A 27,621-nucleotide genomic window follows, 5' to 3' on the forward strand; every position below is an offset into this window, starting at 1 on the left:
CCCACTGTTATCATAGGTGAGTTAAGCCCACTGTTATCATAGGTGAGTCAAGCCCACTGCCATCATAGGTGAGTTAAGCCCACTGCTATCATAGGTGAGTCAAGCCCACTGCCATCATAGGTGAGTTAAGCCCACTGTTATCATAGGTGAGTCAAGCCCACTGCCATCATAGGTGAGTTAAGCCCACTGCTATCATAGGTGAGTCAAGCCCACTGCCATCATAGGTGAGTTAAGCCCACTGTTATCATAGGTGAGTTAAGCCCACTGTTATCATAGGTGAGTTAAGCCCACTGCCATCATAGGTGAGTCAAGCCCACTGCCATCATAGGTGAGTTAAGCCCACTGTTATCATAGGTGAGTTAAGCCCACTGTTATCATAGGTGAGTCAAGCCCACTGCCATCATAGGTGAGTTAAGCCCACTGTTATCATAGGTGAGTTAAGCCCACTGTTATCATAGGTGAGTTAAGCCCACTGTTATCATAGGTGAGTTAAGCTCACTGTTATCATAGGTGAGTTAAGCCCACTGCCATCATAGGTGAGTCAAGCCCACTGCCATCATAGGTGAGTTAAGCCCACTGTTATCATAGGTGAGTTAAGCCCACTGCCATCATAGGTGAGTTAAGCCCACTGCCGTCATAGGTGAGTCAAGCCCACTGTTATCATAGGTGAGTTAAGCCCACTGCCATCATAGGTGAGTTAAGCCCACTGCCATCATAGGTGAGTTAAGCCCACTGTTATCATAGGTGAGTTAAGCCCACTGCCATCATAGGTGAGTTAAGCCCACTGTTATCATAGGTGAGTTAAGCCCACTGCCATCATAGGTGAGTTAAGCCCACTGTTATCATAGGTGAGTTAAGCCCACTGTTATCATAGGTGAGTTAAGCCCACTGCCATCATAGGTGAGTTAAGCCCACTGTTATCATAGGTGAGTTAAGCCCACTGCCATCATAGGTGAGTTAAGCCCACTGCCATCATAGGTGAGTTAAGCCCACTGCTATCATAGGTGAGTCAAGCCCACTGTTATCATAGGTGAGTTAAGCCCACTGCCATCATAGGTGAGTTAAGCCCACTGTTATCATAGGTGAGTTAAGCCCACTGTTATCATAGGTGAGTTAAGCCCACTGCCATCATAGGTGAGTTAAGCCCACTGTTATCATAGGTGAGTTAAGCCCACTGTTATCATAGGTGAGTTAAGCCCACTGCCATCATAGGTGAGTTAAGCCCACTGCCATCATAGGTGAGTTAAGCCCACTGCCATCATAGGTGAGTTAAGCCCACTGCCATCATAGGTGAGTTAAGCCCACTGCCATCATAGGTGAGTTAAGCCCACTGTTATCATAGGTGAGTTAAGCCCACTGTTATCATAGGTGAGTTAAGCCCACTGCCATCATAGGTGAGTTAAGCCCACTGTTATCATAGGTGAGTCAAGCCCACTGTTATCATAGGTGAGTTAAGCCCACTGCCATCATAGGTGAGTTAAGCCCACTGCCATCATAGGTGAGTTAAGCCCACTGTTATCATAGGTGAGTTAAGCCCACTGTTATCATAGGTGAGTTAAGCCCACTGTTATCATAGGTGAGTTAAGCCCACTGTTATCATAGGTGAGTCAAGCCCACTGCCATCATAGGTGAGTTAAGCCCACTGCCATCATAGGTGAGTTAAGCCCACTGTTATCATAGGTGAGTTAAGCCCACTGCCATCATAGGTGAGTTAAGCCCACTGCCATCATAGGTGAGTTAAGCCCACTGTTATCATAGGTGAGTTAAGCCCACTGTTATCATAGGTGAGTCAAGCCCACTGTTATCATAGGTGAGTTAAGCCCACTGTTATCATAGGTGAGTTAAGCCCACTGTTATCATAGGTGAGTTAAGCCCACTGCCATCATAGGTGAGTTAAGCCCACTGTTATCATAGGTGAGTTAAGCCCACTGTTATCATAGGTGAGTTAAGCCCACTGCCATCATAGGTGAGTTAAGCCCACTGTTATCATAGGTGAGTTAAGCCCACTGCCATCATAGGTGAGTTAAGCCCACTGCCATCATAGGTGAGTTAAGCCCACTGCTATCATAGGTGAGTCAAGCCCACTGTTATCATAGGTGAGTTAAGCCCACTGCCATCATAGGTGAGTTAAGCCCACTGTTATCATAGGTGAGTTAAGCCCACTGTTATCATAGGTGAGTTAAGCCCACTGCCATCATAGGTGAGTTAAGCCCACTGTTATCATAGGTGAGTTAAGCCCACTGTTATCATAGGTGAGTTAAGCCCACTGCCATCATAGGTGAGTTAAGCCCACTGCCATCATAGGTGAGTTAAGCCCACTGCCATCATAGGTGAGTTAAGCCCACTGCCATCATAGGTGAGTTAAGCCCACTGCCATCATAGGTGAGTTAAGCCCACTGTTATCATAGGTGAGTTAAGCCCACTGTTATCATAGGTGAGTTAAGCCCACTGCCATCATAGGTGAGTTAAGCCCACTGTTATCATAGGTGAGTCAAGCCCACTGTTATCATAGGTGAGTTAAGCCCACTGCCATCATAGGTGAGTTAAGCCCACTGCCATCATAGGTGAGTTAAGCCCACTGCCATCATAGGTGAGTTAAGCCCACTGTTATCATAGGTGAGTTAAGCCCACTGTTATCATAGGTGAGTTAAGCCCACTGTTATCATAGGTGAGTTAAGCCCACTGTTATCATAGGTGAGTCAAGCCCACTGCCATCATAGGTGAGTTAAGCCCACTGCCATCATAGGTGAGTTAAGCCCACTGTTATCATAGGTGAGTTAAGCCCACTGCCATCATAGGTGAGTTAAGCCCACTGCCATCATAGGTGAGTTAAGCCCACTGTTATCATAGGTGAGTTAAGCCCACTGTTATCATAGGTGAGTCAAGCCCACTGTTATCATAGGTGAGTTAAGCCCACTGTTATCATAGGTGAGTTAAGCCCACTGTTATCATAGGTGAGTTAAGCCCACTGCCATCATAGGTGAGTTAAGCCCACTGCCATCATAGGTGAGTTAAGCCCACTGTTATCATAGGTGAGTTAAGCCCACTGTTATCATAGGTGAGTTAAGCCCACTGTTATCATAGGTGAGTTAAGCCCACTGTTATCATAGGTGAGTCAAGCCCACTGCCATCATAGGTGAGTTAAGCCCACTGCCATCATAGGTGAGTTAAGCCCACTGTTATCATAGGTGAGTTAAGCCCACTGTTATCATAGGTGAGTTAAGCCCACTGTTATCATAGGTGAGTTAAGCCCACTGTTATCATAGGTGAGTTAAGCCCACTGCCATCATAGGTGAGTTAAGCCCACTGTTATCATAGGTGAGTTAAGCCCACTGCCATCATAGGTGAGTTAAGCCCACTGTTATCATAGGTGAGTTAAGCCCACTGCCATCATAGGTGAGTTAAGCCCACTGTTATCATAGGTGAGTTAAGCCCACTGCCATCATAGGTGAGTTAAGCCCACTGCCATCATAGGTGAGTTAAGCCCACTGTTATCATAGGTGAGTTAAGCCCACTGTTATCATAGGTGAGTTAAGCCCACTGTTATCATAGGTGAGTTAAGCCCACTGCCATCATAGGTGAGTTAAGCCCACTGTCATCATAGGTGAGTTAAGCCCACTGCCATCATAGGTGAGTTAAGCCCACTGCCATCATAGGTGAGTTAAGCCCACTGTTATCATAGGTGAGTCAAGCCCACTGCCATCATAGGTGAGTTAAGCCCACTGCCATCATAGGTGAGTTAAGCCCACTGTTATCATAGGTGAGTTAAGCCCACTGCCATCATAGGTGAGTTAAGCCCACTGCCATCATAGGTGAGTTAAGCCCACTGTTATCATAGGTGAGTTAAGCCCACTGTTATCATAGGTGAGTTAAGCCCACTGTTATCATAGGTGAGTTAAGCCCACTGCCATCATAGGTGAGTTAAGCCCACTGTTATCATAGGTGAGTTAAGCCCACTGTTATCATAGGTGAGTTAAGCCCACTGCCATCATAGGTGAGTTAAGCCCACTGCCATCATAGGTGAGTTAAGCCCACTGCCATCATAGGTGAGTTAAGCCCACTGTTATCATAGGTGAGTTAAGCCCACTGTTATCATAGGTGAGTTAAGCCCACTGTTATCATAGGTGAGTCAAGCCCACTGCCATCATAGGTGAGTTAAGCCCACTGCCATCATAGGTGAGTTAAGCCCACTGTTATCATAGGTGAGTTAAGCCCACTGTTATCATAGGTGAGTTAAGCCCACTGCCATCATAGGTGAGTTAAGCCCACTGCCATCATAGGTGAGTCAAGCCCACTGCCATCATAGGTGAGTTAAGCCCACTGCCATCATAGGTGAGTTAAGCCCACTGCCATCATAGGTGAGTTAAGCCCACTGTTATCATAGGTGAGTTAAGCCCACTGTTATCATAGGTGAGTCAAGCCCACTGCCATCATAGGTGAGTTAAGCCCACTGCCATCATAGGTGAGTTAAGCCCACTGTTATCATAGGTGAGTTAAGCCCACTGCCATCATAGGTGAGTTAAGCCCACTGCCATCAAGCCCACTGTTATCATAGGTGAGTTAAGCCCACTGTTATCATAGGTGAGTTAAGCCCACTGTTATCATAGGTGAGTTAAGCCCACTGTTATCATAGGTGAGTTAAGCCCACTGTTATCATAGGTGAGTCAAGCCCACTGCCATCATAGGTGAGTTAAGCCCACTGTTATCATAGGTGAGTTAAGCCCACTGTTATCATAGGTGAGTTAAGCCCACTGCCATCATAGGTGAGTTAAGCCCACTGCCATCATAGGTGAGTTAAGCCCACTGTTATCATAGGTGAGTTAAGCCCACTGTTATCATAGGTGAGTTAAGCCCACTGCCATCATAGGTGAGTTAAGCCCACTGTTATCATAGGTGAGTTAAGCCCACTGTTATCATAGGTGAGTTAAGCCCACTGCCATCATAGGTGAGTTAAGCCCACTGTTATCATAGGTGAGTTAAGCCCACTGCCATCATAGGTGAGTTAAGCCCACTGCCATCATAGGTGAGTTAAGCCCACTGTTATCATAGGTGAGTTAAGCCCACTGCCATCATAGGTGAGTTAAGCCCACTGCCATCATAGGTGAGTTAAGCCCACTGTTATCATAGGTGAGTTAAGCCCACTGTTATCATAGGTGAGTTAAGCCCACTGTTATCATAGGTGAGTTAAGCCCACTGTTATCATAGGTGAGTTAAGCCCACATCCCGGTCCCTGTTACATATTGAATAGATGTCTGCTGGTTCCAGGTACGGTACCCAACGGTACCTTTTTTACTGTACTTTACTCTCCCTCTCTGAAGTCTAAACTTCACAACACACAATCTAAAACCCCTCCCTACCTCCCTCATCCAAACTGTTCCTACAACAATTTGTTTTATGTATATTTATTTTGTATTATAATTTTTTTGTTTGTTTAAATATCAACATTATCTGGCAATCCTCAGTAAATACTATCAAACTCCTCTGATGTCAGACCAGATATGAGACGCGTGCACACACACACACACACACACACACACACACACACACACACACACACACACACACACACACACACACACACACACACACAGAAAAGGAGAATGGCTTAAATTATTTTAGAATACTTCAGCTAATGAAGTTAAATGTTTATTATCATCAACTATCCAGTTTGTTTTTATAGTGCAAAGTTTTTCTACTTTTCTACATTAATTGAACCAGTAGAGAGAGAGATGCCCCCCCCCCCCTTTCCTTACTCAGTTCAGATGTGTTCTGGGTTAGCTAGGAACAGCTTTCTCAAGGGGCGACAGTGGCTCAGGAGGTAGAGCAGTCGTCTGGCAATCCGGAGGTTCCCGGTTAGATTCCCGCTCCTCCTGGGCAGCGTGTCGATGTGTCCTTGAGCAAGACACTTAACCCCTAATTGCTCCCGATGAGCAGGTTGGCACCTTGCATGGTTGCCTCCGCCGTCGGTGTGTGAATGGGTAATATGTAAGTAACAAATTGTAAAGCGCTTTGGTTAAAAGCGCTATATTAAAAAAAAAAAGCAGCCATCAAGCTTCGCACCTTGGGCATGGAATGGGCTACAGGACCATTATCCACTTAGACACCCCGGTCTCTCTTGGTGAATTTAAATCTGTATTACATTACTTCCTACAAGAAGAATGTTGCTGCTTTCTGTAGTCGGGTCCCAACTGCAAAATTACTGTATTACTCTGTATTATACACTTTTACTATCATGTAGACTATTCTGCTTTGTGTTTGTGTTTACATGTGATGTATTGTATATTGTATACATGCACTTTTATTATGTTCTTGTGTGATGTATTGCACATTTTATTGCTGTGTGATGTATTGTATATCAAAGCAGGGTAGCCGGACCAGCACTCACAGGTTCAATGTTTTTTATTGGCAGCCTATCAAATAGAGTCCATAGAGTTTGTTTTGTTTCGTTTTGTATTGTATTGTTTATAAATATTAAATGATGATAGATATAGATATATCTATACATATGTATAAATTATGATTGGACTCTATTTGATAGGTCATTCATTTAGTCATATTCCATAGGCACACCTGCGTTGTGATGTCATTTCCTGCCGTGTCATTTACCTGCCAGGTGTATTTAACCATCACCTTGAATGTATTTCCAGTGCTAGCCATACCACTGATGAAGGACATTGTCTGAAACATGTCTGCTTTTGATTCAGGCTGCCAATAAAAAACATTGAACCTGTGAGTGCTGGTCCGGCTACCCTGCTTTGATATACTGAACTTTATGGGATTACAGCACCCAGTGTGAGAACTTGTGAGCGCGGTCTAACTTGACTATATGTGTGATGTATTGCAAATGTTATTGCTGTCATCTTGGCCAGGTCTCCCTTGAAAAGGAGAGCTTGTATCTCAATGGGACTTCCTGGTTAAAAAAAAAAGAAAATGTTTTTTTTTAATTGCAGGCTTGGCGATTTTTAATTGCATCATTTCAAATCGCGATTTCGATTAAAAATCTATTAATCGTTCAGCCCTACTGCTGGTTCCATCTCTGTTACATATTGAATAGATGTAGGTTACATCTCTGTTACATATTGAATAGATGTAGGTTACATCTCTGTTACATATTGAATAGATCCGCGCACGTTAACAGTAGCCGACAAGCGGAGCATCTCATGACAATAAATATGACACTAAAACTCTTCCGCCACAATATATTGAAACGACGTCCACTGTATACCCCACACTACTTAAACGTGGCCTCAGAATTCAAAACACACACATACTCGGCACGTAAATATATAAAACAGCGCTGTGCAAGCTAATTAGCCTAGCAAGCCTTGTTGTTGAGTGAGTCCTAGTACCTCTGGGTCTCCTTCCGGATCTCGTTCGCTCTCGGCCATCTCCTTCACTGATTGGTTGTTAGCTGTGGTGCGTAAGCACGTCACGTCATCACGTAACGTTGGTTGTTGTTAGTGAGTGAGCTGAGCCGAGGCTGAACGGAGCCAAGCTTGGAAATCGATATATCGAAACTTTGCGACCACGTTTCATGTTTATTTCGAGGAAATAATTTATCGCGATAGTTATCGTTATCGTTTTATCGCCCAGCCCTAATCTCAGGTCTCTGTTACATATTGAATAGATGTAGGTTACGTGGGGCATCTGTCGAAGGAGGGAACAATCATCCCATTGCTTAAAGGGGAACTATTTTACTATTTCTTTCACTATTTGGGCACTTTTACACAATTCCTGTGAGTCTATGGAACACCCCTGTACGTTTTAAAAAAAAATTTATTCATTGTTTTGTATTTCTAATCAAATACTCAAAAACAGCATTTTTCTACCTCAAGATCTTAAGCCATTTTGAGGCTGGGCTCCAACCAACTGCCACATCAACTGCCACATTATTATGCAGCTGAGAAATCTCTGACATCACAGATATGCACATTTTCAGATGACTCAGTTCAGTGAGGGTGAATATTGTGAGAGGAGAATTGGAAGAATGCGCCAATATGAGAATTAGAGACATAGATCCTATTAATATAAGTCCACATAGCTAGGAAACAATGCTAAACACTGAAAAAGGCCATTTATAAGATAGTTCTCCTTTAAAGGAACACACCAACATTATGGGAAATGCACTCACCGTCTTCTCCAGAGTCAGATGAGAAGATGGAGACCAGCGTCCTCTCGTTCAGTAGCTAGTGGTCCGTATCCTCTTCCATTCATGTGTGCTAAGCAGGGCTAGCTTGCAGCCGGGTAGCTTTTTACTGAACACACAGGAAATTGGTAAATCTTCTTGTCTGACTCTGGAGGAGACTGTAAGTTAATTTCCTATAATGTTGCCGTGTTTTTTTTAAGGATAATAAGTAAATAAGTGAACTATTAATAATAAGTTAACTTTCAGTGGGTTTAATAGTAGACCTGTAAGTATTCTTCCTGCACTTAGTAAGTTTATGGAGAGAATTATTCATGTCTTCAGATCCAAGACTACTTTAACAATAACCAAATATATACAATCCACATGCATTCAGAAACAGCACTCATACGTACACATTAATGACGACTGGTTGAGTGAGATTGATGACTCTAATATAGCGGGAGCAGTTATGTTAGATGTCAGTGCTGTATTTGACGTCATTGATCACGATTTTTTTATTGAAATGTTGTGGTTTTGGCCCATCTACAACTACCTTGATGGAAAGTTAGTTTTCCTCTGGAACACAGGAGGTCTTTTACAACGGTCAATCAAATGGTAGTAGTTCAGCATGTGGCATACCTCCAAGAAGTGGTCTGGGACCACAGTTTTAGTAATGACTTGCCCTCTGCTGTGGAAAATGCAGGTATAACAATGTACGCTGACCAGTCCACTGTATATTATGCAGCAACCACATGGCATAAATTGAATTGATTAATACATTTTTTTTTTTTATTGTTTTTTTTAAGGAGTGGCTGCCATCACTGGAGCCTTTACTGAGAAGATCATCCGAGACATGGCGAGTTTCAACGACAGGCCGATCATCTTCGCACTCAGCAACCCCACCAGCAAGGCAGAGTGCACCGCGGAGCAGGCCTACACCCTCACAGAGGTACCCCCCCTAACCTACTGCCTACACCCTCACAGAGGTACCCCCCCTAACCTACTGCCTACACCCTCACAGAGGTACCCCCCCTAACCTACTGCACTACAGGCCTACACCCTCACAGAGGTACCCCCCCTAACCTACTGCACTACAGGCCTACACCCTCACAGAGGTACCCCCCCTAACCTACTGCACTACAGGCCTACACCCTTACAGAGGTACCCCCCCTAACCTACTGCACTACAGGCCTACACCCTCACAGAGGTACCCCCCCTAACCTACTGCACTACAGGCCTACACCCTCACAGAGGTACCCCCCCTAACCTACTGCACTACAGGCCTACACCCTCACAGAGGTACCCCCCCTAACCTACTGCACTACAGGCCTACACCCTCACAGAGGTACCCCCCCTAACCTACTGCACTACACCCTCACAGAGGTACCCCCCCTAACCTACTGCACTACAGTACACTTCCCGGTTCAATTCCCGCTCCTCCTGCGCAGTGTGTCGAAGTGTCCTTGAGCAAGACACTTAATTGTAAAGCAGTTAAATGCTATATAAATGCACTATTTTACCCTTTACTATTGACTTTGTGTGTGACTTTGGCAATGTTCCCTGTAATGATCCCCATCTGCCCTCCAGGGTCGGGCTATCTTTGCCAGTGGCAGCCCCTTCGGTAAGGTGACCCTGGCTGACGGGCGCACCTTCTACCCTGGTCAGGGGAACAACGCCTACGTGTTCCCCGGCGTGGCGCTCGGTGTCATTGCCTGCGGGGTGCGGCACATATCAGAGGACATCTTCCTGACCACAGCAGAGGTGAGGTCCTTTCACCTGTCAGAGGACAGAGTTCCAGACTGTGCGTTCTAACAGCCTCTATACCTCTCTGTTTCAGTCCCGTTCTCAACGGGCTGTTTCTGTGCCTGTGTAGCAAGCGAGCCACTTTAATCTCAACTGATATCGTCGACCCTTAGGCCAATCAAATTGGGTGCACGAGTCTGCGCTACGGACTATACTACTAATGCAATACTATGGTGATATTTATGAACTGAAAACGGTTGAGGGAGTTCCTCATCTCTCCTCTATTGCTACGTCCTGATGAAGACAGAAGAGACAAGATCCTCTCTCCTCCAAGATGAAGACAGAAGAGACCAAGATCCTCTCTCCTCCAAGATGAAGACCGAAGAGACCAAGATCCTCTCTCCTCCAAGATGAAGACAGAAGAGAGATCCTCTCCTCCAAGATGAAGACAGAAGAGAGATCCTCTCTCCTCCAAGATGAAGACAAGAGACCAAGATCCTCTCTCCTCCAAGATGAAGACAGAAGAGACAAGATCCTCTCCTCCAAGATGAAGACAAGAGACCAAGATCCTCTCTCCTCCAAGATGAAGACAAGAGACCAAGATCCTCTCTCCTCCAAGATGAAGACAAGAGACCAAGATCCTCTCTCCTCCAAGATGAAGACAAGAGACCAAGATCCTCTCCTCCAAGATGAAGACAAGAGACCAAGATCCTCTCCTCCAAGATGAAGACAGAAGAGAGATCCTCTCTCCTCCAAGATGAAGACAGAAGAGACCAAGATCCTCTCTCCTCCAAGATGAAGACAGAAGAGACGAGATCCTCTCTCCTCCAAGATGAAGACAGAAGAGACCAAGATCCTCTCCTCCAAGATGAAGACAAGAGACCAAGATCCTCTCTCCTCCAAGATGAAGACAAGAGACCAAGATCCTCTCTCCTCCAAGATGAAGACAGAAGAGAGATCCTCTCCTCCAAGATGAAGACAAGAGACCAAGATCCTCTCCTCCAAGATGAAGACAAGAGACCAAGATCCTCTCCTCCAAGATGAAGACAAGAGACCAAGATCCTCTCCTCCAAGATGAAGACAAGAGACCAAGATCCTCTCTCCTCCAAGATGAAGACAGAAGAGACCAAGATCCTCTCTCCTCCAAGATGAAGACAAGAGACCAAGATCCTCTCTCCTCGTGGCATAATATGGCAATTTTGTTATCACCCTCTCCTTTGGTTATATCCCTTTCTGGTGCCTAAAGTTCAACACAACCTCTGCGAGAGATGCCATATGGATACCTATCTAGACTCAAATGTTGACACGTAGCATATTATCAGGTCAGAAGTAAGAATAACAGAAGGTCGCTGGCGGAAGAAAACCTTGTAACTCCAAAAACTCAACTTTTCAGGAGATGAAAAAAACGACCTGGTCATGTCACACCATGTCACAAATGGTCAGTTACTTGCCGGTATCAATACATTATTTATATTTTACTCTGATAAAGTTCAAATGGAGGTTTTGTAAAAACAAATGTTGAAAATAGGGCTATAAGAGGCTATTGTTATTCAACGATTCAAACGGCAGTAACGTGTATTCCATAAATGTTACCAAGTGTCTATTTGCAAATACTCACCAGGAATTGTCACTGACCCTTTCTGCTCAAAAACAACTTTATATTAGGTGCTTTTTTAATCTTAGCTCCCACCAGGGGCAAAGTCGCCTACGCCGCGCTGCAGTCTAAGGTTGCGGGTCCTATTCCCATTTGCAGACTTTGGCTGTGTCTAAATTGAAGGGGTTAGGCCTACATCCTACCTAGGTGGTGTTTTATCATTGGGTCTGAGGAGTCGTCTCGACGACCTGATGATAAAATAACCCATGAATTGAGACACCGCCTACCATTTCTGCACTAAAGGTGTCAGTTTCTAGCTCGATACTGCTCCCTACTGGACACAACTGAATACAACACTTACCAGTTAGGTAGTGTGTTTAGTAGATATATTTTTCTTTTTAACTCGGACTCACTTAGCACATACATTACATTGGAGAGAAGAAGCTAGAGATGCTGAACAATGATGCGTCATTAGTGAACAAACATTAGTGTAAACTCATTGAATAGAAAACACGCTTAGAATATTATTGTAAGCTACAATACAACAAAGCCCACATTAACAATATGGGCAATAAAAAAAAACGGGCACCAACACTCCAGGGGTAACACACACACACACACACACTTGTACAACTAGACAAGCCTTTCTCTCTCATCAATCACTATTTCACTAGCAAAAATAAGCGTAGCTGACGTTAGTGGTGCTGTACTAGCGAACGTAATGTTTACATGTTTTCAACAACTTACTTCACAACTTTCTACCATTCAATGTCCTAAAGAACCACTTCGATCTATATTCATAACGTGACAATCGGACATAACGACCGGTAGAGGCATACACTGCATACTAGTGTACGTGAGTTTGCAGGCTATGGGTAATTTTAAAACCGTTTATAATATTGATCAATTTAACTCTGACGAAGTCGCAGCGAATTCTCTTCCATTCTTCCACGAGCGGGCAGCCAAAACACTGGAGGGGCGGTTACGAGGTTTTGACAGACAGATTTTGAGGGCGAATGGAGTTACGAGGTTTAGACTGATGATCGGTTTAATGATTTCCCATTGGTTAAACTTTGTAAAACCACACACGCATAGAAGGATGATCTAATGAGTTTTATTTTTTATTTTCTTTGCGTCGATAAGATGCATAATATTCAATCGAGTCATTCTTCCTAAGCCAGCTCCTATCTAGGTCTGTCTCCCTCTTAAGTCTGCCATCAGAACAACTCTATCTCTCTCGATCCCTCCTTTAACACAGATTGGTCTGTTCTAAAAACAAAATGGTTGTATTTATGACTGACCCATTGCCACACACATCATGGCTATGCGTTCAACCGAAGGCCTTGAAAATAGATGACACTCCACCCGACACCTCGGAGCCATTAATTTACAAGTGTCCCAGACATAAGAGATGAGAGAGAGAGAGAAAATTATATAAAGGTTGAATCAACCTCCCCATGGAGGTCCAGCCCCCTTGGAACATAAGAGGGCTTTCTCACTAGGCATCCGGGGTCGAATCCGAGCACTATTGCCCCAAAAGTAGTGTAATGAGAACGTAAAAGTAGTGTAATGAGAACGTAAATGTAGTGTAAGCATCGGTGACGCTGATTCGCTCCATGCCGGGACAACTTGAAAAGGTGGTTTTGGGAGCGAATCAGCGTCCGCGACGACGGAACGATCACAGATATACAAACAACCTGTACCGAAACACGGGAGAGGCTTGCTGTAACAAGAGGTTCTGTTGGTGCTGACCTGCTTGCCCAGAATAGAGTTGTATTCCTACTTACATTTTTTAATATTATTTAGGTCCGTTTGGGATTGTAGTCTGTAAAACCTGCTCCACATCTCTCTCTCTCTCGTCAAGACAGCACTCGCAAATATCACTGTCAACCTGCTGCAAATATCATTGCGCACGCTCCCACTCGCGCGCCAGTATTCTGATCCGTGCAATAATATTCACGGGGGCATGTCTCGTCATGCAAAACAAGTTCCCAATGCATTGTCCCGTGGGATTATCCCCCCCCCCCCCCCCCCCCCCCCCCCGCGGCGAAATTCTGTGTGGAATAATTTAGTATGACAACAGCAGAGAAGGTAGGATCATTTAACTGATCATTTAACTTATACTTGTCTACATCATTTTGAAGTGTGTAACTTTAGGAATTCAAGTTCAAGTTTCTTTATTAGGGGCGGATTTGCGGTGATGGAGAAATATTGCCAAGTTTTCGCATACAATGAATTAGCTTTGGTCGTTTTCAGTGCAACATTAGCGGACAGACATTATCAGACAGATAATCCAATAAAGAGGTTGAGTAAAAGAGAGAGAGAGAGACTCCGTCCCGAAATGCTTTATCCAAGAGCAAAGAAAGGTTGAAGCGCCAGCTATAGCAAACCGACTAGGTGCATACCGCCCCCTGCTGTATCGGGGTGTTGCTCCCTCAAGTGTGCTCGGGGACGAAACGAGATTGGTAGTGAGGAAGCTGGCCATCGGGGGAGGGCGGACTATCGTTCTCGAGAACGGACCAACCGTTCCTAATGAGAAAACGCACTAAGAGACGGACTCAAATCCCACAATGATATAAAAAATAAAACAAGATTTTGGGGCATCAGAATATGGTTTGAGTTCCAGGGCAGAGAAAGAATGTTATAAGTAACATTGTTGACACTGTGCTACATTACAGATTTTTACAAACACACGCACGAAGCAGGTTGGCAGTTAACGACACTGGCAAAAGCCGCAATGATTCTGAATGTGTCGGAACAACCAGCAAGGAGAGAGAAACGAGAGCATGGAGAGAAATGCACATTATGTTAAACATGCAGTAAGCAGGTAATTTATCCAAGTAACTTCCCCAGTCACTTGGATAAGCCCAATAACACATGTGACAATATATTTCCATCTAATGTTAGAGCTACATTCATTGGACACACATCCACATGCACACACTCACTCTAAACATTCACCTTAAACATTCATTCACTTCAGACAACTTTAAAAACTTTTTTAACACTACACCATATTTAATCTATTTATTGCAAAAAATATTTGCATGACATCTCTTACCTCTTTTTGCATTTTGTACTTTTGTTTTGTATAGTGTTTGGTCTTTATTCTTTAACCTTTTTTTACTGTACAGTATGACGCACAATCTCAGGAGGCTCATACAGAACCAAGCATTTCACTCTAATGTACCTTATATGTGACAAATAAAACAACTTGAACTAGCAGCCATGCTAAGTAGCTAACGTTAAGCTAGTAGTTACATGTTTAGATGAGTCAATCAATCAATCAAATTAATTTATATAGCACATTTAAACATGACACTTGTCAACCAAAGTGCTTCATATAGGATGCTTGGTTCATACACATACAGCTCATAATATATTCCATAATGATTACATTTAGATAGTAATAATGGCACACGTTGATAGGTGCAGGACCAGCCGTGTAAACCAATGTCTCGTCTGTCCCTAACGGACGGAGTGAGTGACTGATTACAAGTCCTCTAGTGTTTCATACACGGTCCAGCCATATACAGTTACAGCCATCAACCGTGGTGCCGACAGGTTGATTTTGAGGTTGAGTGCTGTTCTGTTATATGCCACCAGGAGGCGCAAATTCTCAAAGTTCTGAAAGATTTCATTCACGGTTTGTGAATCACGCCTGGTGATACTAAATCCAGATTGAACTCTGCCACTTGAAAGGGGATATTTGGCCCGATCCATAGATGGTCATAATAAGGTCATTTATAGGCGTTATATTCTATAATCATGTTTCAAATTGCATGTGTCCGGATGGCAAAATTCAGTACAGTCTCTACAAAATCTCCTGTTTAATCATCTTCCCTTTATTAATTTGCTTAGATTTCTTGTACAGGTGATCTCAAGAAGGTGCTGAATGAGCTCAGTGGCAATTATCCATGTCTGGTCATTTTTAGCATGGTGTAATTCACCGTCAAAGATCAAAGAAAATAATAAAATTACATTCTCCTTTGGTTCATCACAATTTACTCAAGCCTAGTAACAGACACAATATTCCTGACACTGAATACATTCCCTGAGATCCATAGATGTCCCTAGATACCAAGAACATGCAAATGGACCTTGTAGAAGTGGAGCAATCTCCCATTTACTTAGGTATGTATTTTTAGGAGGATTTTCAGAAAATAGGGCTTAAGTGGTTAATAAACAGATTGATTTGTTTGTGTTATGGGTTGCTTTGGAATGCATTTTTTTAAATTGAAATGGGATGGTACATATATATTTTTTAATCTACTTTTTCTCCTCCCTTTTTCAATTTTTCCTCCCGTGCCAATTTTCCCCTCCCCTGTCTTGAGCGTTGCTCGCATATGCCCCCCACTGGCCGGTTGTAGGGAGGATAGAAGCCTTGCATCACGTGTCCCCTCCGGTACACGAGGAGGCAGCCTGTCACATCTTTTCACCTGCCAGCGTGGACTCTCAGTGGCGAGGTGTAACGTGTGGGAGGCTCACACTACCCCCGCTACTTCCTGTCTCTGCTGTGCAGGCGTCCCCCAACCTACCTGTAGGAGTCGCTGTCCACAACGTCCAGATTACCACCCATCGACTTCCCACCCGCTATCTCTGCCAATTGAGTTAGTATGACGGCCGGCCCAAGCCGGAGGCAACGCCGACAGCCGGAGTCGAACCCGGTGTTTCTTGCGTTGGTGACGAGCGCAATGTCCGCTGCGCCACCCAGCCGCTCATAACTTAGTTTTTATCTTTTTATCATGAGTTGCTTTTAACACTTTGGATGCCACGCCCGAGATTTCTCGGGTTTCCGCGGGTTGAATGCCCATCACGAGAATACTTATTTTTTAAATTTTTTTTATTATTAGCGATCTGAAATCATATTGCATCAAGCGAGCCTACCGTTGGAGATCCAGTCACCAGGCTCTCAGATGTGAAAAAAGCGCCCCCTATCGTCTCCCAGATGGTAAATCACCCTTTTGGATTGGACTCAATGAAAGTGAATGGGAGAAAGGATTTCCGACTCCACATTTTACTTCTCACTGATGTAACCGGGGTCTACCAGAGTTCATTCTGGAGCCTTGGTGCCGCGGTGAATATGTGTTATACTGTATACACGATGGATCAATCAAATGAGCGATTTTTTCGAATGGTGATCGGAAATTGGAATAAACCATTTGGATACCATCTGATCTCAGGTAAGGAATCTATGTTATCAGTCTTAGGATAATCAGACTCGTTTTCACGGATATATAAGCGTTTCCCCTATATGTTATATGGCTGTTTTGACTGTAAAAGCCATCAGGAAATAAGAGCAGCGATTATCAGCGCGCGGCACGAGCGTGCGTGCGCACACATATACTATCGATTATCTAGCGTTTATTTGAAAACGATTCATAAATAGGCCGACAAATGACAACGTTCTAGAATATTCCAGTAAAAGATGATTATCATAGAATGTGTTTTTTCCGCGAAAACGAGTGATTTTCAAAATGCTATCAAACTGAAATGAAGCGATACAAAAACAATCTGCTTTGACAATGTTGACTGGAAAATGAGTCTTTGATAAGCGACGGGCAGATTAGACACATAGCCATAATTTAAAACATAGATTAGGCGATATTAATGTTAACATTGGAGTGGATTTGGGCATTCAAGGGGGTAAAAAGGAAAACACGGCTGGCTCTCAAAGTGTTAAGGGTTTGCGGATTTAAAATGTTCTTTTAACATTAGTTGACTGTATGAGTTGTCAGGTTAGGTGTTTTTATACAAATTTTTAGGATGTGTCCTGTCTAGTGTACATGTCCATTCGTGTTTTTGTGCCTTTTTATGTTCCATGTATGGACCACAATGGAAACAAGCCTTGGCTGTATTGTGTTTTATCCATTTTTGACCATCGTGTTGACACTGTTATTGTTTGTTTTTCAAATGTTTGTCCTACGATTGTGTCAAAATAAAGTAATCAATCAATCAAAAATTACTGGAGACACTGGCTACTAAACTGCACGTGGCAATTAGCGCCGATCTTTGTGAATTGGAGTGTTTTTGCAATGAGGCTCATTTGCATAGAAAGGGGCACATTTTCCACCCATATTACCTCATTTAAATACCCGCAAATAGCACTGACGCACAGAGACGCAATGATGATGGCAACAAAGTTAGCGCGGTATTTCACCCTTTACGCAGGCTTTGTGCATAGCAAGGTTTGTTTTGGGGCTATTTGCACAGCATTGCATCAGAAAAAGCCGCTCAATCCCTTTGTGAATTCGCCCCCTAGTGTTTTGTTAATTAAAATATGGGAAATGTTCAGTCCTTGACACTTATTGTGAAGTTGTTGGTGATGATAATAAAGCTATTCCTGCTAATAACATGTCAGAAAAAGCTCTTATTTTGTTATTTTGGAGCCTAATTCTGACCGGCTCAACTTCTGTTTGAAAAGCAGAGGACGACTAAAGTTTTTTTTTTTTATCCACTTTTTCTCCCATTTTCTATATTTTCTCCCATCCCAATTTCGTATCATCCAATTCAACCCTCCCCTGTCACGGACGCTGTTTCTTGCCTCCCACAAGCCGGCTGCAATGTGGACTAAGTCATACATAGCACAAGTCCCCTCCGGTACTTGAGGTAACAGCAGTCGCATCTTTTCACCTGCGCAGCTCGATCTCTCAGTGGCGAGGAGTAACGCGTGGGAGGCTCACGCTGCCCCCGACACTTCCTGATTCTACTGCGCAGGCGCACCAACCGACCTGTAGGAGTCGCTGTCCACAACGCCTGATCCCCACCCATCAGTTTCCCACCCCCTAATACGGCCAATGTGTATTAGTACGGACGACCAGCTAAACTGAAAGCAAATGTGGAGCGCTGGGATCGAACTGTCGAGCCCAGCGTCTCCAGCATTTCGTGGCGAGTGCCTTGCCCACTATGGACCCCCGAGGACGACTAAAGTTTAAACATTTCTGCTGTCGTCTCTCGTTAGAAAATAATGACATCTGTAATAATGATATGTTTGCCGTCACAATGTAAACAAGTAACCGTTTTCACTTTTCAAAAATATCAGGACTTTATCATCGCTTTAGTTGGGGTACACTCTTAGAGGACATGTTCATACATGTATATTGTATACTGCATCTGGTCTTGTATTTCAGGTGTTCACTCTCTCTCTCTCTCTCTCTCTCTCTCTCTCTCTCAGGCGATAGCTGACATGGTGACAGAGGAGCACTTGGCTGAGGGAAGACTCTACCCTCCACTTAATACCATTCGAGAGGTGTCCTTCAAGATCGCCGTGAAGGTAGGTCTACGAGGTCATTCTGTAAGAGATAATCAGTGAGTTGGTTGGATACAGCACGTTCAAGTGTTTTAGAAAGGAAGGAGAGAAGAGAGACAGACATGCCGGTAAATGCCGGTTCATTCATGCTTTGAGGCACGCTTCCTGACAGGATTTTATAATATTGTATTTTATAATATTGTAGCTTGACAATTTTAAGAAACTACGCTCTCAGCCGAGAGTCAAGAAACGACGCTCTCAGCAGTCATCTTATGCAGCATCACTTTTCACATCAAAACAAAAGTAGAACTGTAATGTGGAGTGGACTTAAACATATTTACAATTAGCATTTTATAAAGTAGAACGATCTTCCTCCTCGTGAAGTCTCTTTAGCACCTCGATCTGCTGACTGAAGGCCGGTGTTCCCCGGGTTAGCTGTGACATTAGGGATTCCTTTTCTTCCAGCTGGCGAGACATTTCAGCTGCGGGGATAGTTACGAGATGCATTTTTAGAAACGCCTAGTCTGTGTGAGTGATACGCCCTGTGTGTCTATGCTTTTACAATATTATAAAGTCCTGTCGGGAAGCGTGCCTCAAAGCATGAATGAACCGGCATTTACCGGCATTTCTAAGCACTTTAAACTTTAACTTTAGCGCACATAAAGTCACGCGGAAACAGCTGTTCCTGGAGGCGGTAGGGCGTACCCATTTCAAAGTGTCCACGCATTATTTCTCTCTCTACGCTCATAGCGAGGGGGGCGTACTAGAGTAGGTCAGTGGCCAATCAGAGCGCAGAACGGGAACCCGGAAACACGAATGCGTTGGTAAAAGCATAGACGCCCCCAGGCCATCAGAACACTGAACACTGATCTCTCCACTCACAAGTACACATGAGCACACACAGAGACACACACACACACACACACACATGAGCACACACAGACACATACACACACACACACATGCTGCAATCGCTCACACACAAACGGTCACTTTAAACAAAATGGAAAGGACACTTTAAAAGAACGAGGAAAATAAAGGTCACTTTAAGGAAAGAACCGATGTGGTTCTTGTATAGTATCGTTTAGATATAGCAAGTATAGCATAAGGATATAGAGTAGAAACTGTATATTGTATAGTAGGGTACATAGGACCCAGTGCCTTAAATCTGTAGCTAACATTGTATTGCACTATCTCAGGACTTTAGCATGTCTATTTTATCATGTCTATTTTATGTATTTTTATTATCTGTTTTTTATGTCCATTTTATTATTAGTATTATTGCACAATCCAAGCGGGCATGGCCACCCGCATTTCACTGTATGCCCTGGTATGTATGTGACAAATATGCTAATGCTAATGCTTATCCAGCAGGCCTTTAAATCTCTCTCAGTAAGTACTGCTGTCTGACACCTGCCACAGAAGCCACATGCAGATGGCCACACCTCCAGTATCAGCTGGGATGAAACTAGTTCAGATTTTAAGATTTAAAGAACACAATTCTATTCTAAAAATATTTATTGGTAAAGAATTTGCACTACAAATTTACACCTTACTGTAAATTGTACCTCATCCCATTTCTGCTTTGTACTGTATAGTGTATTGTATTGTAACTCAGTTACTTCTACTCTGCATTGTACATTGTATATATATGTATATACTGAACATTTTTGTCTACGTACTTGACTTCTATTTTATACTTGCTAAGTTGCTATACTTATTTTGTACTTATCTATTTTGTCTAGCACAGTCTCTGGAGCGTAACAGAAAGAAGCATTTTGTATAAAAGTATTCTGTACTTCTGTATAACAACTAATAAAGAAACTTGAACTTGAATTCCTAAAGTTACACACTTCAAAATGATGTAGACAAGTATAAGTTAAATGATCAGTTAAATGATCCTACCTTCTCTGCTGTTGTCATACTAAATTATTCCACACAGAAAGAGCTGTTTTTTCATGACCATCTATTGTAGTTCTTTACTCATGACCATCTATTGTAGTTCTTTACTCATGACATCTATTGTAGTTTTTCAATTTTTCTCCCGTCCCCAATTTCGTATTGTCCAATTCTACCCTCCCCTGTCTCGAATGCTGTTAGGCCATGCCTCCCACAAGCCGGCTGCAATGTGGACGAAGCCTTACATCACGTGTCCCCTCCGGTACTCGAGGAGGCAGCCGTCGCATCTTTTCACCTGCACAGTGCGATCTCTCAGCGGCGAGGGTCTGCGTGGGAGGGACACGCCGCCCTCGTCGCTTCCTGATTCTACTGCGCAGGCGCACCAACCGACCTGTAGGAGTCGCTGTCCACAACGTCCGATCCCCACCCACCAGCTTCCCTCCCCCTAATACTGCCAATTGTATTAGTATGAACGACCAGCCAAGCTGGTAGCAACGCAGAGAGCTGGGCTTGAATCTATTGTAGTTCTTTAATCATGATAATCTATTCTAGTTCTTTACTCATGACATCTATTGTAGTTCTTTAATCATGACCAAATATTGTAGTTCTTTACTCATGACCATCTCTTGTAGTTCTTTACTCATGATCATCTATTGTAGTTATTTACTCATGACCATCTATTGTAGTTCTTTACTCATGACATCTATTGTAGTTCTTTACTCATGACATCTATTGTAGTTCTTTACTCATGACCATCTCTTGTAGTTCTTTACTCATGATCATCTATTGTAGTTATTTACTCATGACATCTATTGTAGTTCTTTATTCATGACATCTATTGTAGTTATTTACTCATGACATCTATTGTAGTTCTTTACTCATGATCATCTATTGTAGTTCTTTACTCATGATCATCTATTGTAGTTATTTACTCATAATCATCTATTCTAGTTCTTTACTCATGACCATCTATTGTAGTTCTTTACTCATGACCATCTATTGTAGTTCTTTACTCATGACATCTATTGTAGTTCTTTACTCATGACCATCTATTGTAGTTCTTTACTCATGATCATCTATTCTAGTTCTTTACTCATGACCATCTATTGTAGTTCTTTATTCATGACATCTATTGTAGTTCTTTACTCATGACATCTATTGTAGTTCTTTACTCGTGATCATCTCTTGTAGTTCTTTACTGGTGACCATCTATTGTAGTTATTTAATCATGACCATCTATTGTAGTTCCTCTTGACCATCTATTGTAGTTCTTGACTCATGACCATCTATTGTAGTTCTTTACTCATGACCATCTATTGTAGTTCTTCTTTACTCATGATCTCTCTCTCTCTCTCTCTCTCTCTCTCTCTCTCTCTCCCTCCCCCCCCCCCCCCCCCTCAGGTTGTGAACTATGCGTACAGGAACAACATAGCCTCTGTGTATCCTGAGCCAAAGGACAAGGAGGCCTTTGTTCTGTCCCACGTCTACAGCCCCGACTACGACTCGTTCTGCCTGGACACCTACGACTGGCCCCAGGAGGCCATGAAGGTCCAGGACGTGTGACGACCCTGCAGCCACACACACCCCCCTCCCCCGCAGCAAACAGCCACATACACCCCCCTCCCCCGCAGCAAACAGCCACACACACCCCCCTCCCCCGCAGCAAACAGCCACACACACCCCCCTCCCCCGCAGCAAACAGCCACATACACCCCCCTCCCCCGCAGCAAACAGCCACATACACCCCCCTCCCCCGCAGCAAACAGCCACATACACCCCCCTCCCCCGCAGCAAACAGCCACACACACCCCCCTCCCCCGCAGCAAACAGCCACATACACCCCCCTCCCCTGCAGCAAACAGCCACATACACCCCCCTCCCCCGCAGCAAACAGCCACACACACCCCCCTCCCCCGCAGCAAACAGCCACATACACCCCCCTCCCCCGCAGCAAACAGCCACATACACCCCCCTCCCCCGCAGCAAACAGCCACATACACCCCCCTCCCCCGCAGCAAACAGCCACATACACCCCCCTCCCCCGCAGCAAACAGCCACATACACCCCCCTCCCCCGCAGCAAACAGCCACACACACCCCCCTCCCCCGCAGCAAACAGCCACACACACCCCCCTCCCCCGCAGCAAACAGCCACATACACCCCCCTCCCCCGCAGCAAACAGCCACATACACCCCCCTCCCCCGCAGCAAACAGCCACATACACCCCCCTCCCTAGCCAGTCACCAGCTGTGTATGTGAGGGGTCACCCACTGTGTTCTTTCCCTGGTCTGAGGTGAGCTACACGCTCCATGACCTGTAGCTGAACATGCACAGCCACTGACCAGCCCCAGCCCCACTACAGATGAGTCCCACGTTGCCTGTACTGACAAACACATGCCAATCATTCAAGCCTTACTATAGCTTTGTTTTGGAGAGGAAGGATATGTGGCTCCTCCTCCTCACTCCCCACACAGGAAGTCAATGCTTTTGATACAATAATCATTATTGCCCGATTTATAATGTTCGTCCAAATACTGCATTAAGGATACAGTCGCTAATGGCAAGTCTTGTTGTCGTCAGGTTAGTGCTACAAGGTTTTTAAGGTAGTCGTTAGAGCCATGAGTACTGTACTTATTTCCCCCGTGTTTCTGACGAGAACAACAGTACATCCATGCATTATTAGCACGTCCTGCACCCCAGTAACTTTAAATACACTCCTGTCCCCCAGTAACTTTAAATACACTGATGTCCCCCAGTAACTTTAAATACACTGCTGTCCCCCAGTAACTTTAAATACACCGCTGTCCCCCAGTAACTTTAAATACACTGCTGTCCCCCAGTAACTTTAAATACACTGCTGTCCCCCAGTAACTTTAAATACACTGCTGTCCCCCAGTAACTTTAAATACACTCCTACAGTCTATTGGCTGGTGTTGGAATGCAGTATCTGTGATGATTCTGTAGGGACTTGAGGGCTGCACTGAGTGGGAGCTGATATATATATGATATATGTGATGTGATGTTCTCAGTCGCCTTCAGCAAGAACCTGACCCAAGAAGACTATCTGAAGAAGTCCTATGAAGCTAAAGCTCGCAGACCAACATTTCTGACTCCCAGTGCCTGATTGTGTTTGACCTCCGGACCTCTATTTCATATTCTGAGTTAAAACACTCCAGAGACTGTTTTAACGGGTGGCCATTTTGAATACCGTAGACTCTAGTTTAAGTTTTTGTTCTCAACATTCTAGTATCTTCTCTAGCCACGGTAATAGTTTTACACTCCGGTGAAAACCTGCTAACGGGCTCCTTTAAATGACACTCCTTTGTTTAACTTTGATGTCTTTTCAATACATTTAGTCTCTGGTTCCTCCTGTTTCAATGCTGCAATAATCAAGCAGCTGTTTATAAGAAGCCCAATTGTTTAAATGTCTATCTCGATCTGTCTTTATATATGTAAGGTGCCGAATGTTTCTGTACAGAGGAAGCTGGGTTGTTACTATCTCATTTGTGTTGCTTAGTGGATATTTTTTTTATATTGGGTGGGGGGGGGGGGGGGGGGGTGCTAAGCAGTGATGCACTATGGGAGACTATCATTTGGGGCTTTTCGTGGAAATCGAATGTTCTTAAAAGGGAATATAAAAACTTTTGAAATAAATATTGTTAGCAAAACTACTGGCTTGTTGATTCTTGTCTTTTTGCTGATTTCTGACACGTACAGTATATCTGATGACTTCTGAGTCACGTACAGTATATCTCTGACTTCTGAGTCACGTACAGTATATCTCTGATGACTTCTGAGTCACGTACAGTATATCTCTGACTTCTGAGTCACGTACAGTATATATCTGATGACTTCTGAGTCACGTACAGTATATCTCTGATGACTTCTGAGTCACGTACAGTATATCTGATGACTTCTGAGTCACGTACAGTATATCTCTGATGACTTCTGAGTCACGTACAGTATATCTCTGATGACTTCTGAGTCACGTACAGTATATTTCTGGAAGAGATATCTGGGTGACTTTTAAATTTTTTTACAGAGGCAACATTGAGGAACTACATTAATTCGGCACATGATGCCTAAATTATAAATTCACTATGGATTAGGGCGGCTGGGTGCCGCAGCGGACATTGCGCTCGTCACCAACGCAAGAGACACCGGGTTCGACTCCGGCTGTCGGCGTTGCCTCCGGCTTGGGCCGGCCGTCATACTAACTCAATTGGCAGAGTTAGCGCAGAGTTAGCGGGTGGAAGTCGATGGGTGGTAATCTGGACGTTGTGGACAGTGACTCCTACAGGTCGGTCAGGGCGCCTGCACAGCAGAGACAGGAGATGGCGGGGGTAGTGTGAGCCTCCCAGACGTTACACCTCGCCAATGAGAGTCCGCGCTGGCAGGTGAAAAGATGTGACTGGCTGCCTCCACATGTATCGGAGGGGACATGTGATGCAAGGCTTCTATCCCTACAACCGGCCAGTGGGAGAATTGGCACGGCTAAATTGGGATGGGAGACAAATAGAAAAAGTGGATAAAAAAAATTCACTATGGATTTTGCTTCTGATATGATGCATTTTCTAGACTCTTGGATTATACATGATGGTAATATATTGTACACAGATTTCTACTCTGCTAAAGGCAGTCTCACCATCCTCTTAAAAATGCATCGTTCATGAAATAATGTACAATAATGTAAACTAAAGCAGGTAGCCTCTGCGGCCAGAGGGAGGCAAACCACTCTCATATCTTGGAATTGTCCAGGTATTCAACGTTATTGGCAAGATGTTCACTCCACCCTGCAGGATATGTTGAGTTTTAAGATACCGGAGACCTTCTCCTATTTGTACCTGGATAACTTACCTGAGGAATTAGTAGGAGGAGACAGATATTTAAGACTCAGGTCCTTTAAGTCTCAGGTCCTTTAAGACTCGGGTCCTTTAAGACTCAGGTCCTTTAAGACTCGGGTCCTTTAAGTCTCAGGTCCTTTAAGACTCAGGTCCTTTAAGACTCAGGTCCTTTAAGTCTCAGGTCCTTTAAGACTCAGGTCCTTTAAGACTCAGGTCCTTTAAGTCTCAGGTCCTTTAAGTCTCAGGTCCTTTAAGACTCAGGTCCTTTAAGACTCAGGTCCTTTAAGACTCGGGTCCTTTAAGACTCAGGTCCTTTAAGGGCGTTTTCACACCTAGCTCGTTTGGAGCTGTTGTTCCGAAACCTGGAGCGTTTACCCCCTATTTCGGTTCAGTTGGGCATATATGAACACAGCAATCACATTCTGTTGCGGAACAAAACAAGCGGGCCGAGACCACCTAGAGAGGGTGGTCTCGGCGCACTTCCAAACGAACCCGACACGACTCGTATGCTGTGAGAATGCAATCGACTTAGCAAACCGACACAATAATAATAATAGTGAGCCGTGGGTCAACGTGCAGCAGCGATGACTCGGTACACTGCCTCGTTGATATTTGGGCAGACGATCACATTCGTCAGATGCTGGAGAACACGCAAGTGTACAGAAAGTTTAGTGACTGTAGTGACGCTGCAACAGCAGCACCGTGCGAGACAACACCTCTCTCTCTCTCCCTCTCACTGACTCTCTCTCTCCCTCTCTCTCTCTCTCTCACCATCGGGGAGCTTCGGTGGTAATGTGAGTGGCTACAGACCGCTGCACTTAAATATAAACATTAGTCTACCTGGAGACTCAATGAGGTAATTGTAGATGTCGCCATAAGACGCTTCTGGCCATTTAGTGGAATCATTGTTTCATCATCCTGTTCGGCTGAAAGGACACTGGCCACCGAAGCTCCCCCCTCTGATGGAACAGTCCACATTCATTCGTGCGTCATCTCGCGTCGTCCAGACTCTGTGGGCAATCTGCGCATGTGCATGGGTAATAGGTGCTTTAAAATGGGCTTGTTGCGTTGGGTGCATTTGTTTTGGTCCGTGTGAACACAGCCGTGTGAACACAAACGAACTAAGGGTCAAGTGCAACAATTGTATCATAATAGTCCCTGTGTCTCCCTGAATCGGAACAAAGCAAACGAACTACAGGTGTGAAAACACCCTAAGACTCAGGTCCTTTAAGGGTGTTTTCACGTGGGCGGCTACGTGGCGTAGTGGGCAAGGCGCTCGCCACGAATGCAGGAGACGCTGGGCTCGCCTGTTCGAGCCCAGCGCTCCACATTGCTTTCAGTTTAGCTGGTCGTTCATACTAATACACATTGGCCGTATTAGGGGGTGGGAAACTGATGGGTGGGGATCGGGCGTTGTGGACAGCGACTCCTACAGGTCGGTTGGTGCGCCTGCGCAGTAGAATCAGGAAGTGTCGGGGGCAGCGTGAGCCTCCCACGCGTTACTCCTCGCCACTGAGAGATCGAGCTGCGCAGGTGAAAAGATGCGACTGCTGTTACCTCAAGTACCGGAGGGGACTTGTGCTATGTATGACTTAGTCCACATTGCAGCCGGCTTGTGGGAGGCAAGAAACGGCGTTCGAGACAGGGGATGGTTGAATTGGATGATACGAAATTGGGATGGGAGAAAATATAGAAAAATGGGAGAAAAAGTGGATAAAAAAAAAGGGTGTTTTCACACCTGTAGTTCGTTTGCTTTGTTCCGATTCAGGGAGACACAGGGACTATAATGATACAATGTTGCACTTGTCCTTTAGTTCGTTTGTGTTCACACGGCTGTGTTAATAGTGGACCCAAACAAATGCATGCGCAAGCAAACTGTCACTCATTGGTCAGATTTTGTGGTGTGTCCCCCCCCCCCCCCCCCCCCTAACCCTGACTTTACTGATGACGAGAGAGAGAGAGAGAGACCGAGAGACCCCGAGACCCGCACGGTGCTGCTGTTGCAGCGTCACTACAGAGACCCCGGCTCTCCTCTCCTGCACGCGGCTGACTGACTGACTGACACCCGGCAACTGTAACAACGTGCAGCAGCAGCAGCGCGACACTGTTCGACAGACCTTTCAAAGCCCCTTTCCCTCATTCGGTCACTAAACTGTCTGTACACTTC

The 27,621-nt window shown here is 44.5% G+C and overlaps 1 protein-coding gene across 1 annotated transcript in view; it reads left to right on the plus strand.

Moving 5' to 3' along the window:
* Positions 1 to 22,360, plus strand: part of me3 (malic enzyme 3, NADP(+)-dependent, mitochondrial) — a 120,602-nt gene extending 98,242 nt beyond the window's left edge. The window contains exons 10-13 of the mRNA XM_084313869.1: positions 8,932 to 9,074; positions 9,713 to 9,886; positions 18,637 to 18,735; positions 22,012 to 22,360. Of these exons, the coding sequence (XP_084169995.1) occupies positions 8,932 to 9,074; positions 9,713 to 9,886; positions 18,637 to 18,735; positions 22,012 to 22,173 (578 nt within the window). The 3' untranslated portion in view covers positions 22,174 to 22,360. The remainder of the gene's footprint in view (positions 1 to 8,931; positions 9,075 to 9,712; positions 9,887 to 18,636; positions 18,736 to 22,011) is intronic.
* Positions 22,361 to 27,621: the final 5,261 nt, after the last annotated feature.

Source organism: Notolepis coatsorum (genome assembly GCF_963971535.1).
Source record: "Notolepis coatsorum genome assembly, chromosome: 5".
NCBI classification, from domain to species: Eukaryota; Metazoa; Chordata; class Actinopteri; order Aulopiformes; family Paralepididae; genus Notolepis; species Notolepis coatsorum.